The following is a 15686-nucleotide window of genomic DNA, read 5'->3' as shown; positions in this document are numbered from 1 at the left end:
AAGAACACTGGTGACACACCTAGAATAGGCTTACAGTTATCACATACTCTGAGTTAGTCAAACACAGCACAAACTCTGTAAATGTAATAATTTCTCTCAGTTAGTTCTTATTTAAAGAGAAATGTAAATGATTTAAAACAGGACCGAAGTCACCTACAAATAAAAGACCGGAAAGGCCTTTCCAGACAAGAGGTACTCCTAGTCCACACTCACAACACAAGAATTCACCAAGTGAATTTTGTCAAACACACTCAAAACACAAGAATAGCTGTTAAAACAGCTTTTTGTAGAGAATGAAGAAAAACCTGACAGAAAAACTAGTGAAATAATCACTACTTAACTCAGCCAGCTCGAGACCACGTCTTCACTTGTTAGCGGCAAACGAGATCTGGGGGACTGGTAGTGGTGCATCCTGGGATATGGTAAGCTCAGCCAGTAAGAGACTTCGCTCTTTGGCATAGCGTGCAGTCGAACCGAGGGATCGGCTCCGAACCCATCATTCAGAATGTAGGCGAGATAGGATCACATAACATCACTACATTATTAATTATGATATCAAAATATTTAGCTCTCCAATGACTTGAAAAGCATTTTACTTTAACACAATATAAGGGGAAAACTATTCATCTTGGCACTCTATAGTGGCACAGTTGATAAGTAGCAAGATAAAAGCATCCATACTAAAAGATTTAAGAAATAATCAAAGAAGAGTAGGGTTGAGCAGCAATGGACCACTAAGATGGATCCACAGTTACTCAACATCTGTCTTTGGCTGTTCAAATCTTTTAAATATTTTGATGCAAAATTAACAGTAATGCTAGCCATTTTAGAACAAATTAAACCAAAACAGTATTTTAAAGAAAAGACAGTGGTAAATATAGCAGAAGTATGCACAGCCAATTGATGGAAAGCACAATGTAATGCATACAGGAAGGACTACGCTGATCTATTTTTAAAGGATAAAGTATATGAAAGTAACTGAAGAAAAAGATCTGGGAGTTTTAATTATTAACATACAGGGCACAACTAGTTGTTCCATAACAAAGCAAACAGATATGCAAGTCTGAGGAAGACTAACATGATACTAGGACTGCTGAAATATACTTAAATCTAAGAATGCTGGAAACACAGCAAAAAGTCCACAGGTTCTCAAAAACTCTTAATTCACAAAATGAACAATCCTTCCACGTTTAAAATAGATCAAGCGCGTTCGCCCGGGCTCTCCCAGGCTTTATCAAGATAAAATCCAAGTACATCCCATTGTCTTTTATACTACTGTGTTATTACATTAATTGAAACCTAATTATTAAATTAAATAATTTCCACATTTAAAGGTGCATTGTTACATAGTATTATTCCTTAAAACAACTAAAATAACTTCTTACTTGAGTGCTTCTTTTGTAGTATTTTATTTTTATTTTTATTTTTTATTTTACATTTGTTGACCGGGCTAGTCTTACTGGACATATATCCGTTTTCAGTAGAGGCCCGGGGAGAAAAGCTCCAAATACACGAAGTAAAACAATTATTACAAAAGACCAAAATAAGCATAATACAAAAGTACCAGTGTAGACTTATTTGGCAATTTAAGAAAAACTAAAACTGACAAAATGTATGTAAATAAAGAAAAAGTCAGATAAAAGTAAAATACATGGTATAGAATATTCTGAAGTTAGATTAAATAGAAGATAGATAAGCAGAACACAAGGTGGGAAAACATATGTGAGAATAAAATAAAATGCTAAGGTAGAGTCAATATCAAAGATAAAACAGTCAATAATTAAACCTATTATTTAGAGGACCAGTAAGGGGAGAGGGGAGAACTTGGGAAATAATGAAATCATTTCAGTCAGGGTTAGCACAAGGGCATAACCACTGGGATTTTAGATATTCTTTGATGTGTCTTTTGAAGAGGGACGTAGATTCTAGGTTAGTTATTTCATGAGGGAGTTGATTCCAAAATTTCCCGACAGAGTTAGAGAATAATGAATCCCCAAGCTTTATTATATGATTTGTTTAAGGCCACAAGGAGTTTATTAGCAGAGCGTAGTGTGGATAGGTTTTTATATGGTGAAATTAGTTTTTTAAGGCTAGGGGTAGCATCAGGGTAGAAAAGAGACTTATGAGTGATAAGTAGTTGTTGATAGAGTATGTGGTTATTTAGCTCTAACCAGTCTAGTTGCTTGAGGTTGTGACAGTGATGAGTTCTGAAGGGGTTAGCAGTAATGAATCTAGTTATACTATTGTAACAGGTAGATAGTTTGGTAAGGTTGGATTTAGATAAGTTTGTATATATAGCAGAGGCATAGAAAAGGGTGGAGATCAGGTGGGTCTGAGCCAAGGTTTTTCTGGCTGCCGGGGTAAGAAAGGGTTTAATTCTGTAGAGAGTACCTATTTTTTTGTTAACTGATTTAATGGTATTGTTAATATGGTCATCAAAATTAAGATGGTTATCAATAGTTACACCTAATAGGCGAGTGGTCATATCTGGGTTAATACAGGTTGCATTATTTGAGGAGATAGTGAAGAAAGGAGTTGGAGATTTGTGTGTAGGAGTAAAGAGAAGTTTTGTTTTTTTGGCATTGAGAAGGAGGGAGTGTTCCATAAACCATCTCTCTACATTATGGAAGACTGTTTGGGTAAGGGACTGGAGGGAGGAAACATTATTAGTAGCACAGATTAAAGTTGAATCATCAGCATATTGAATACAGATGGCTTGGGGAATGTTCAAGTGTAGGTCATTGATAAATAAAGAAAAAAGAAGGGGACCTAAGATTGAGCCTTGTGGAACCCCAATGTTTACTGGGAGTAAGGAAGAAAGGTTGTTATCCCATAGCACTGCTTGTTGCCTGTTTTGGAGATAACTCCTAAACCATTGAAGAGCTTGTGAACCAAGAGAATAGTGATGTAGCTTGTCAAGGAGTATATTATGATTAACCATATCAAAGGCTTTTGACAGGTCTAGGAATAGTGCTGATGAGAAAAGATTATTGTTCCTATTATTATTTATAGCATCAGAGAAGGAAAGGAGGGCAGTTGTAGTGCTATGAGAAGGTCTAAAGCCATGTTGACAATTTGCTAGAAGTTTGTTTTGCAGAAGGTAGTTAAGAAATTGTTTGTGTATACATCTTTCCATAATCTTCGCTAATGGGGAGAGTAAGGCAATAGGGCGAGTAAGGCAATAGGGCGAAAGTTTGAGAGTTCAGTAGAGGAGCCCCCTTTGTGTAGAGGAATTGTATGAGATTTTCCATATGGATGGAATTTTTCCTTCAGAGATAGTTCTGTTAATAAGTATGGATATGGGATAGTCTATGGCTTCAGCAGCAATTTGTAGGTATTCTGATGGAAGTTGGTCAGCAGATGGGGTGCAAGGTTTAAGTTTTTTGAGAAGCTTATAAATAAGAGATGTAGCAACAGGTTGAATGTGAAAGGTATCAGTTGATGCATTTAAAAACATATAATACATCAATTCTAATATATTATAGATAGATAAAAAATCACATTTCTAAAACAAATGTTGCATAAAATCTAATGAAAACCACTATGAAAGGCAGCCTACAGCCCAAAGGTATAGTCTCATATGAAATATGGATGCCCCTATGACTGACTAATTGGTTCTAAATATTATACTAGTGAAACCAGGCATACTATCTATGTGTAGTTGGATAAAACATTAACCTTACTGAATATATATAATCTACCCCTAAAATCACAGAATATATATTCACTAAAATTAGACATAAAATTAAAAATGTCCATAACGAACCAGGTCTTGACATATGTATCCTTTGGAAAGGTAATTCTAATGAGATTGAGGAGTTCATCCAGTATATTAGTTCTACCACAGACTTTTTGAGATTTACATATACAATACATTCAGATTATGTACATTATCTTGATGTTAATTTGGTAAAGAACACAGAAAGAAATAGTTTTCAATCTAACATTTTTAGGAAGGACTCCTATTCTAACATGTTCCTTCATTTTGATAGCGACCATCCTTTATTCCAAAAAAAGGGAATAATCAAAGAACAGTTGATCAGGGCCTCCAGAATGTGCAGTGTGGATGATTTATTCAAAGAGGAAACACAATTCCTCAGGTCACCATTTCTTGAAAAGGATTACCCTGCACCCTTATTTGATACCCTGGCTGACGAAGTACAAACTAGAAGGATGGAACAATATGCCCCATTATTGGGGGAAATTGACAAACAGGGTAGAAGGGTGCAACAGAAGGACATAAGAGAAAAAGAACATGTTTTCCTCCATACTTTCAATAAACATAGTTTTGAAGTAGAAAATATTATCAGTAAATATTGGCCAATTCTAACTATGAATGAGGATATCAATAATACCATCCCAAGTAAACCACAATTTGTGAGAAGGAACTTGAATTTGAAGGAAATACTTGACAGGAACACAATATTGAAGGCCTATGACAAAACATCTAAAATAGGGACATATAGATGTGGGACATGCAAACAGTGCCCTTATATGGTCAATGAGAAAGGCCTTTATTTGAATTCTAGAAATAAGTATATTGTTTCCCCAGGACATTTTAATTGTAATACAAAGGGGGTAGTGTATCTTGGATTTTGCCAGAAGTGCTTTGGATTTTATGTTGGCAAGACTGAAAGATCTTTAAGAAAAAGAGTTTACGAACATCTTTATGAAGTTGAAAAGAAAAAAGAATCAAATGCATTCTATAAACATCTATTAAATTGTAAAGAAATGAGCCTAAAATTTTTAGTCCTAGAACAAGTTAGACCTAACCCAAGGGGAGGTGATTGGGAAATGTCCCTCGAATATAGGGAGTTATTGTGGCAAATCAAATTAAATGCCTCCAAGTCACCAGGGCTCAATAACACCATTAGTCTGAGCAGTTTACTCAGGATCAGAAGAGCCAAATTATAACAGCATTTGGCAATTTGAAAATATTAAGACCTGGTTCCTTATGGACATTTTTAATTTTATGTCTAATTTCAGTGAATATATATTCTGTGATTTTAGGGGTAGATTATATATATATTCAGTAAGGTTAATGTTTTATCCAACTACACATAGATAGTATGCCTGGTTTCACTAGTATAATATTTAGAACCAATTAGTCAGTCATAGGGGCATCCATATTTCATATGAGACTATACTTTTGGGCTGTAGCCTGCCTTTCATAGTGGTTTTCATTAGATTTTATGCAACATTTGTTTTAGAAATGTGATTTTTTTATCTATCTATAATATATTAGAATTGATGTATTATATGTTTTTAAATACTACAAAAGAAACACTCAAGTAAGAAGTTATTTTAGTTGTTTTAAGGAATACTATGTAACAATGCACCTTTAAATGTGGAAATTAATTTAATAATTGAATAATTAGGTTTCAATTAATGTAATAACAGTAGTATAAGAGACAATGGGATGTACTTGGATTTTATCTTGATAAAGCCTGGGAGAGCCCGGGCGAAAGCGCTTGATCTATCTTACGTGGAAGGATTGTTCGTTTTGTGAATTAAAAGAGTTTGAGAACCTATGGACTTTTTGCCGTGTTTCCAGCTTTTTTACCTGGTCGGTATTTGTGTTTAGATTTTGTTTTGGTGTTAAATCTAAGAATGCCAATGTGTTTCTTATGTAAATGACATTAGTCAGGTCTAATATTGATGCTATTGCCTAAGCCCTTAATTTCTTAATGAATATTGAACAAGTTCATGCACAGGAGATTTTTAGTGTGCTAAGAAATATAAAAACTCAGATGACATTCATCTCAAAATCTAGTGTTCACTTTCTCATCCTTGTGTGATCTGATGTGACAAACATATAGATAAGAAAGTGTGGCTGTTTAATGAGTGATTGGGAGTAGCTTCTAGAGAGTATATGAATACAGCTAAAAGAAAAGGACAGCAAACAAATATGAAATCATACATATGGGTAATAAGCACTGTTAGCAGTACTGCTGGATACTGAAATGTCACGAGTAACTGTTATTAAAGCCAGCATAGTTTTTTTTTAGCTTAAACTTGATTTATAAATGGTTTAGAAATTAGACCTATAAAATCCAATATTATTATTTAGGCTACCTCAAGAATATAATTTTCAGTCCAATAATGAAGTCTAGTATTTCTGATCAGTATATGGAAAAACACCTGTTATTACAGCTTAATAGGCTCCATTTAATACAAGCTGGATGTGGGGACACCAAAATCAGTCTAATGCTTGCAAACACAGAGAGAGAAATGAATACATTATCTGGTGATAAGATATGGATTTTGTAAAGTAATGTGCAAGTTCCAAAGTATTCACAAATATGCATTGTAAACTGTGATGTACAAAAAGCTGCAAAATAATAATAAAAGAGAGAATATAAGACAGTGACTCATCTAAAACTGCTTGACCCAACTATCTACAAGTAGCCGAGCCTTGCAGACTGTTATCCTTTCCACAAACTAGACCTATTACAGAGTCCTAATGAATTTCACTCACCTATCCTGACATACGACTACTTCACTTTTTCACAGTACATTTGCTAGAAAGAAAACAAATATTAACTATTTTGGATCAATATATTTGAATCATCGAATGACGTTTTATAAAACGAAATGTAATTCTTGGGAAAGGTATCATACCAAGTTAAGAAAAACTATGCAGTGCCACTTTTAACTCACCAGTTCTTTTTAGGAACTTTGCTTGAAGGATCAAGATGCACCCAAGTAACACCATGTATTTGCAAAGCTGTCAATGAACTCAAGTTTGGCCAGAATGCAGCAGTCCAAGACACAGTAACAGATGTGTCATGAAAATGTACTCCTGTTGGCTCAACAACAAATTCCTTCCCACTTTTATCCTTCAGTACAACAATCCAGTGCACACCTAGTGATCTGACATAAAAACAAGAAAATTAAAAACAGACAATGACACAGTGTATATTCCTTTTGTATAACTGTAATCTTCTATAATGGCACTCTTAAAGGCCCTACTACCTGAGGAGTTTGACATCCCTCAAAGATATAGCAGCATGACTTTTTTCCACTTTGTAAAAAGACAATTTGCAAGTAAGGATTCAATCTCTAAAGATTAGGTTTTGCCTAATTAGCAGCTGGGCACCATTCTGCTGGTAATGATGATTATAATGAAGCACAATTACACAAGCAGTCTCTAATCAGTCCACATTTGACAGGGGTGATAATCTAGAAGACCACTAGAAGTCATGATTATGCTAAGGTGAAAGCAACAGAGGCCAGCAGTACCGTAAAGCCTAGGACAGGAGAATCAGAAAATAATAAATCTGCACTCTGGTAATGACATGCTCCAGCATTCAGAAACCTCAAATAATTTAAATTCCTTGATGTCTGGCTTGCAACAGTAAAATGTTGACAGAGCTGCAAATGTACAACTGTTCTGGAAACAAAAAGGGGTATCTCAGCAAACAGAACAAGGTTAGGCTATCTAAAAATGAAATAATGTGTAGGCTATACACAAAAAGGCTAAAATATTGCAAATTACACAGGGCTATGAAGCAGTAAACACACATAGTATTTGTATATAGTTATCTGAAAACTTATGAATATGTTGACTTACTGGATCAATGTCAGCAAAGAGAAAACTAACTCCTCAAAAAAGGAAGGTGAACAAAACAATGTGACAGACTTGCTTTTTAAGATGACATTCTGTGTGTGTGTGTGTGTGTGTGTGTGTGTGTGTGTGTGTGTGTGTGTTGGGGGGGGGGTGTCTTCCAAACCTCCCATACAGGGAAGTTTTCCCAGATTGTTGCACTTTGCAAAGGACAAATCTCAAATGCAGCAATCTCATTCGAAAGCTGCATGTTTTTGACAATTGTTAGTTGAGCACTTGGCTATTACACAGCCAATGGGATACCTGACTTATTAAAATGGAATGGCATTATTTAAAAAAAAAAAAAACATTTATTTTACAACATATCAAATGGGCTTGATGACCCAAAAGCAACAGAGACACAATTTTTTTGCCATACTTACTGGTCTTCATAATGGTCTTTAGTACTGTGTTAACACATGGACTGTATCTACATTGTATTCATTCACAGTGCTCTTCAAAAATTTCAAATCCCCTAACTCATGTAGGCATACCCATTTTGACCTGAACTGGCCTCTCTCTATGTTGTCCATTCTAATAATTCATAGTTCTAGATTCCCACTTCAAGAGTTCTGTCTGCAAAAAATAAACTACAAGGATACAAAATTAAAATGTTTAATTATCATTGGCAAATTTTCTTTTCAAACTTTGTAACACTTTTGTTCAAAATTAAGTAAAAAGTGCTCTTGTAAAAATATAAAATGCCCACTGGACAAAGAAATCTTACTGGTACACTTCCCAATATCCTTCGCTAATTACAATACGCAGGCAGCATATAATTACATAACTGATAGGATACATGCTGATTAAGGATAACTGCAGTATCAATACAATTGTAAAGTGATTCAGTAATTCTCAACCTGTTAAATTAATAGTTATTTTGGCAATTTGCTAGTTTAGCAGAATGACAATTACCTAATTACTAGAAAGGTGAGCATGTATTAGTTACCCATAATCAGTCCTTCGCTGAGCAATGATAAAATTATATTCAGTCTGTACATTGTAATTAATGAAGGATATTGAAAGGTGTTCCAGTAAGACATTTATGTTCAACAAGGATTATACAATACAATCTAAGTTGCATATCTATCTGCATGTACTAGTATTCTTAATATGCAAACCTCATCTACTAGCAGTTCTACTATACTCTTGAAAACTCTATATCGGCGAATTCTACATACTCTCAATAATTCAAGTAGATATTACTGGTCATACAACTAACATGTCCTGCTACTACAATTTGCAGCTAAAATATTTTTTTCTCTATGTACCTCTAAAATGTGCAGCCAAAATTTTTTTTCTCCATCCACCAGAAAACCCCATACCTTCATCAAGCATTACAAATTGGATCTGATCTCCAGGGGAAGAGCGGCCTTTGGCTCAATGGTTCTCAGGAATGTTCTTCCTTAAGGGCCACCCAGTACTGCGATAGTCCTAGTTGAGTGAGCTTTGATTTGAGGAGGCTTAGGTTCACTCGTAAGCGAATATCAGAAGGTAATGCAATCCCTGAGCCATTTTGACAAAGGAACTCTAGATACTGCACACCCCATTCTAGGACCAGAAAAGGAAATGAAAAATTGGTCCGACTTGTGAAAGGACTTAGTTCTGTCCAGGTAGAAACGTAGTTCTCTATGGATATCCAATGAATGCAGGCAGTATTCTCCCTTGTTTGAATAATTTGGAAAGAATACAAGGCGTTCAATGGAAGTAAGAAACCACCTTGGGGAGAAAGGATGGATTAGTATGAAATTATACTCTGTCCTTATGGAAGATCAGATAGGGGCTCTTGATGCACAAGGCTTGCAACTCGGATATTTGTCTGGCTGAAGTGACCGCCACCAAAAACAAGGATTTCCATGACAGGAATTTTAGATCACATGTCACAGCAGGTTCAAAAGGAGGTAGAGAGAGACTAGAGAACACGGGACAGATTCCATGCCTCCACCGGCTGTCTGATAGGAGGTCTGCTATGGAAAATTCCCTTGAGGAAGATCTTACAAAGTCGGGAGGAAATAAGTGGGACTCCATCTGAACCATTATGGAAGTTGGAAATAGCTGCTAAATGGACTCGAATGTTGGAAGCTGATGCACCATTGTCAAACAACTCAGAAAGATAATGAAGAATAGTAGCTACAGGAGTTGAAAACAAATTTAGCATCCGATTATGTGACCAGATACAGAATATTTTCCATTTGTCCCTGTGAAGTTTTCTGGTGGATGGTTTATGGGAGGCCAGAATAATATCACAGACAGATAAGAGGCTTTCCTGCCTGGCAACTAATGGAAGTGGAGAAGCCAAGCCGTCAGCTTGAGAGTGGATAGATTCGGGGGAGTCGGCCCTTGTAGGTGAGATATGAGATCCTGACGAGTGTCCAGGATCCAAGGAGGTTGTAACAGGTGAGGTTGGAGGAAGGGAAACCACAATTGATGAGGCTAGAAAGGGGCAATGAGGATCACTTTGCTTCTTGACCAAATAGCTTTCCTTAAAAAAAAGGGGGATCAGAGGTATCAGAGGATAAGCATAAAGGAGACCCACAGGGCAATCGTGAGTCAAAGCGTCTCTCGGTGACTCCCTGTGAGGGGGAAAGAGGGCAAAGTAGCTGCTGCACTTTGTGTTTGAGGGAGAGGCAAAAAGGTCGCAGCATGACTGGCCCCAACGGCTGAAGATTTCTGCTGTCACGTTCAGATTGAGACCACAGCTCAGCTTGTCCGCAATCACGTTGGAGCTCCCTGGGATATGCGTTGCGATCAGAAAGCGGTTGGAAGCTATCGCCCAATGCCAGATTCTCATGGCTTCGTGACATAGGGGATAGGATTTGGTCCCTCCCTGTTTATGTACCAGATGACAGACATGTTGTCCGACTGGATAGCAATCATTCCTGACTGAAGGAGCGGATGGAATGCTTGCAACGCCAGTAGCACTGCTCTTAACTCCAGGACATTGATATGCAAGTTGACCTCTATGCTGGACCACATGCCTTGGACTGACTTTCCCTGGAAGTGACACCCCCACCCTATCAGGGAAGCGCCCGTGGTCACTGTGGCGCTGGGTAGGGGAGCCTGAAAGGGACGACACCAAAGATTTTCATCTGTACTCATCCACCACAGGAGATCTTGTTTGCAGGAGTTGGGGATGAGAATCTGAGAGCTCAAGGGATGAAGACTGGTCATCCACTGGAACAGAAGGAGCCATTGTAGTAGTTTCGTATGTAATCTGGCTAGGGGAACAATTGGGATGGCCACCGCCATAGACCCCAGAGCCTGAAGAACCTCCCTTGCAGACACCTTCCTTCGACAGAGTATCACTTGTATTTGTGCCCTTAATCTCTGAACTCTGAGGGGGAAGAGAGACCAGACTTGTTTGAGTGTTGAATAATGCCCCTATAAATTCTAATTGTTGTGTGGGCTGAAGATTGGATTTTTCCCAGTGAATGGTGATGCCCAGAAACTCCGCTAGTGCTAGAATGCAGCAGAGGGCCCTGACCAGGAGGCGCTTGGTGGGGGCAGAGAGGAGCCAATTGTCTAAATACAGAACCACCTGGAATCCCTGAAGTCTCAGACAAGCTGTCACCACTGCTAGGCATTTCGTGAACACTCTGGGGGCCATCGAGAGACTGAATGGCAGGGCTCTGAATTGGTAATGATTGGCTCCCAGCCGGAAGCAAAAGAGACTTCTGGAGTTTGTCCATTTTGATGTGGTAATATGCATCCCGGAGGTCTATCAAGCACATCCACACACCCTCCCGAGGAAATGGGAGGATGGATTGAATCGTGACCATGTGGAACTTGGTCTGAACCACTGATTTGTTTAGCTGGCTGAGATCCAAAATGGGCATCCAGTCCCCGGTCTTTTTTGGTACTAAAAAGAATCTTGAGCAAAAAACGGATATGCACTGGTCTAGGGGGGTCTGTTGGGTGACTCGTTTTTGACATAGCTTTCTTATTTCTGAAGCTGCCTCCTCCCTTTGACTGGGTGGAACATCGGGAAGGGAAGTCGAAGGTATTGGGTAAGAGATTAGGGGGCAGATATAACCTCTGGAAATTATTCTCTGCACCCACTGATCATTTGTAATAGAGTGCCAGCCAGATTGGTGCAGAAATAAATGAGCCCCGACTGCTTCCACAGAAAAGCAATCGGGCAGCGCTTCAGGAGGGCTGATAAGGTCGTCCTGAGAAAGAATCCCTGGAGTCCTGATTTCGGGGACCCCCTCTGCCCCGAAAGGGGCATCTTCCATTATTGGAATCCCCTCTGCCCCTGCGGGAGTCCTCACCACGTGCCTCACGGAAAGGACCTTGAGACTTTTTGTGCCACAACTTTCCACTCCTCTGGTTCCTGGAAAAGGAGCGCTGAGGTTTGGAAAAAAACTCAAGGCAGACAAGGTCTTCCTGTCCTGCTCACACCTGGCTAATGTGTCCTTAACCTTAGAACCGAACAGAGCTGATGGTTTGATAGGGGCATTTAAAAAGGAAGTCTTGGAGTCCGAGAGGTCACAAATGCGCATTCAGGCATGGCGTCTCATAACTACGCCTGCACCCGAAGTTCTAGCCGCCCCTTCAGTTGCGTGGGACAGCAACCTCATGGACGAGTTGGAAATTGACTCTAGGGTAGCAAGTTGGGAAGCAACTTTATCATGTGCCCTGTCCGAAACTTTACCCGCGAGGGTTCCAGAGAGCTCGGTGATGAGATCTGGAGCCTCGTAAAATGTGCCAAAAAGTTCAGAGACCTGACAGCAAAGGTCACAAGCAAAACCATGCTTCCCTAACCTGTCCACCGCCCAGGACTCTGTTGGGCAGGTGGACAGCAGGACTTTCCTCCACAAGGTCCTTTTTCATGGTCTTCGCCACCACCAAAGCATCAACTGGAAAACCTCTAGACCAATGGGGCTGGTCCTCTGAAGGGGAGAGTATCTTATCTGATCTCCGGGGAATGGCCTCAACGGTATCGGGATTCTTCCATGCCCATTGCATGATGAGCTTGACTAACTCATCTGTGGGGTTCACCCAAAAAGTAGAGGGCCGAGAGCGGAAGGCCTGCAGGAATATGGATTCCTCAGAATGCCTCTAAATTTCCAGGATGTCTCCAAATGAGACATCATTAGTGGGTGACCGTGGGGACCCTTCCCATCATCGTAGTCCGTATCGTCAGTGAGAGACTCCTCTGGGGAGTCCATGTGTTTCCTCTTACATGCCCATTTCTGAGGGGGTTCTTCGGTGGGAGCATATGAAGAAGACTCAGAAAGGGAAATACCCTGTACAGGGGTTTCCTGGGTCTTGCTTTCTCTGTGTCCTGGGGGGTGGCCTTTGACAGCTGCAGCTAAGAGGGAAAGGGTGGTAGGTCCAACGTAGGAGGATTGCTCAAAGCAAGAACCCTCTCCATCACCCGGAAAGCAGGCCCATCTGAAGAGGAATGGGAGCCTGGAACTGAAGAAGACAATTTTGGAACCGGAGTCACACCCCACTCCACGCGGTCCGCTCCCAGAGACGAGGCCTCAAGCAAAACCAGGGCGGGAGTCACCCTCAGACCTGAAGATGGAACCAGTGAAACAACCGGAGCCGTGGCTGGAACAGAGGGTTCCACCCCCCCCCAGCATAAGATTGAGGAAGGGTGGGTTCCAACGGAACAGACACCCAAAGGGGCCTTGGAGCCTCAGACACTGTCATTGTCGGTGCCGAGGAAAGGGGCCCTCTCGCAGACGTAGGAAATATGAGCCTCAGAACTGAGGGGTCCAAGGGAGGAGAATACGTGGGGATCGCCAGGGCAATGGACCCAAAACTCTTAGTGGGATGGGTTCTAGGAAAGTTTGTAATTCCCCTGGCAGTCAGCAGCTGATCAGAGGGGCGCACCACATCCAACTCAGATAGGCTCCTGGTGGACCTTACCAATGCCTGAGGGGGAGTCAGGCCAGTCCAAAAAAAGGGCTAAAAGCTTGTCTGGCAAACAGATCCACAGACGGGGAGTACTGGATCCATGGTGTAGTGGAAATTGGCACAGAGGATTCCAGTTTAGAAACCAGTAAAAGGAGAATAAATCGGAGCTGAGAACGGGCTCAAAGCCGAAGTCACACTTGGGGTTGAGATAAATATAGTCTCCAAAGAGGCTGTCGAAACTGACAGAGCGGAGATGGGGGACGTCGGTACCGAGGTAGTGGCAGGAAAACTGTCCTGAGCCGAAATCAAAGTGGGATCTGCAGTAGTCAGTGCTGGGGCCGGCATCGACGAGGCGATCATGGCAACTCCCGTATGAGCCACTGGAGCCAAACTCAGAGCCGAGGTGGTCAGAACAGAGGAGGTGATTCTATGTTCTGAAGAAGCCTTATACTTATGAGGCTTGCCCCTATCACCAGCTGGTGAAGAGGGGTCAGAACGAGGACGTTTTTTTGTCCACAGATGGAGGGGTTGAGACCTCCAATGCAGAAATAGCCGCAGAGAAGGTAGAAGGAAGCAGACCTTTGAGAATTAGCTTATTACGTTGTTCATTCAGCGTCCGCTGACTGAAACTGGCACAAATGTCACAGGGAGGTTTCCCCGATATGTTCAGAACCCCTAACAGTAAACACAACACTTATCTAGAAAGGAAAGTTAGAGATAGAAAGGAGGGAAATACCAACAATGGTATTGGAAATAACACAAGGGTAAAAAGGGTGAATACCAACAATGGTATGAGAAGAGATACCCGTGGGTAGAGTTAAGTTACCAGAGAAAAAAATAGTTTACAAAGAAGATAGCAAGCCCAAATGCCCGTCAAGCCAAAAAGTTATTTTGTAAAACACACGTTCTCGCTAGCTGTATTATGATAGACACCACCAGTTGAAGCAAATTGAGTACCAAAATCAGTAAAATCTTAACGCAAATTTTATTTTACAGAAAAGAAGCGTTTTCGTTGTAGACTAAGCTGCAGCTTCCTCAGAGAAACATTTCAAAAAAGCCACCAAAGACAGGCTTTTAAAAGTCACGCCCATGCATAAAATTACCATGCGCTTACAGTTAAAGCCATAACCAGGATAATATTCATAAATAAAACATTGTGTTACTATGCTGTTGAAAATAGTAAGCAACGCCAATTGCACATCTAAAACATTAATAATAATAAAAATAGTGATAATAATAATAACCATCCTAATTAAATTATTAACAAAATAAACCACAAGGAGTTAATTGAAAAAACACACAAAAAGTGAAAATTAAAAAGGACAATTTTAGGTAATATAAATAAATGAATAAAAAAGAATGTATGTATATATATATACCATACCAATAGTATGATTATAATGTTAAAAATTATCTTCTATAACTCCTCATTTTTAAAACACATGAGATATTGCAGTACTCATTCAACCCCGGGTAAGAAAATGAGTCTAATAGTAACTGCCATTCCAACTCTCTATTTTCTAGTAAAAGTGAAACTGGTCCTCCTCTTTCTGGGCTTAATACCTAATCAATAGCCATAAACTGAAAACTGTGCCCCTGATTCCTAATAATATGTTTAGCTAAGGCATTCTCTTTTTTCATCTTCCTTATAGCATAAACGTGTTCATACAGTCTATCTCGCAACCTTCGATCAGATTTGCCAATATAAAATGCTTGGCAGCAATTACAAGTAGCAAGGTAGATTATTGATCTAGATTCACAGTTAAGTCTATGAGCTATTTTATATTTCCTTCTACGAATCACAAATGAGTTGGCAACTTTAACAAAATGGCAATAGTTGCAAGCCCCACATTGGTAAGAGCCTTTTGCTCTAGTTAATCATTCTAATGCTTTCGGTCTCTCCAAGAGGGTTTTTAGATTATTACCTCTCCTGTATGTAATCAAGGGTCTCCTTCCTAATTTTTCTAATAGTTGTTCATTATTTGTTATAAAATACCAGTTTTTATATAGTATACGCTGAATTTTCTTAGAGTCAATATTATAAGTTGTAATAAAACTGTTTACAAAGCAAGACTCCATTTCCTTAGTGGTGAAGTTGAAACCGTACCTAAACTTTCAGCACTTACGTCTAAGACTACATTACTAACTTGGTGGGAGTTAATTTTATGTGGTAAAAGGGGTGGGTACTGCCCATTAGATCTTTTAATAGTCA

At 39.5% G+C, this 15686-nt stretch overlaps 1 protein-coding gene across 1 annotated transcript in view; it reads right to left on the bottom strand.

Annotated features, from left to right (window-relative positions):
- Positions 1-15686, bottom strand: part of FBXO15 (F-box protein 15) — a 1391649-nt gene that overhangs the window by 922434 nt on the left and 453529 nt on the right. The window contains exon 5 of the mRNA XM_044067129.1: positions 6661-6873. Within this exon, the coding sequence (XP_043923064.1) occupies positions 6661-6873 (213 nt within the window). The remainder of the gene's footprint in view (positions 1-6660; positions 6874-15686) is intronic.

This window comes from Protopterus annectens, chromosome 3.part1 (genome assembly GCF_019279795.1).
Source record: "Protopterus annectens isolate FY-2018-M chromosome 3.part1, PAN1.0, whole genome shotgun sequence".
Classification (NCBI taxonomy): domain Eukaryota; kingdom Metazoa; phylum Chordata; order Ceratodontiformes; family Protopteridae; genus Protopterus; species Protopterus annectens.
Note: the sequence above shows the minus strand (reverse complement) of the source record. Positions and strands in the feature narration are given on the sequence as shown.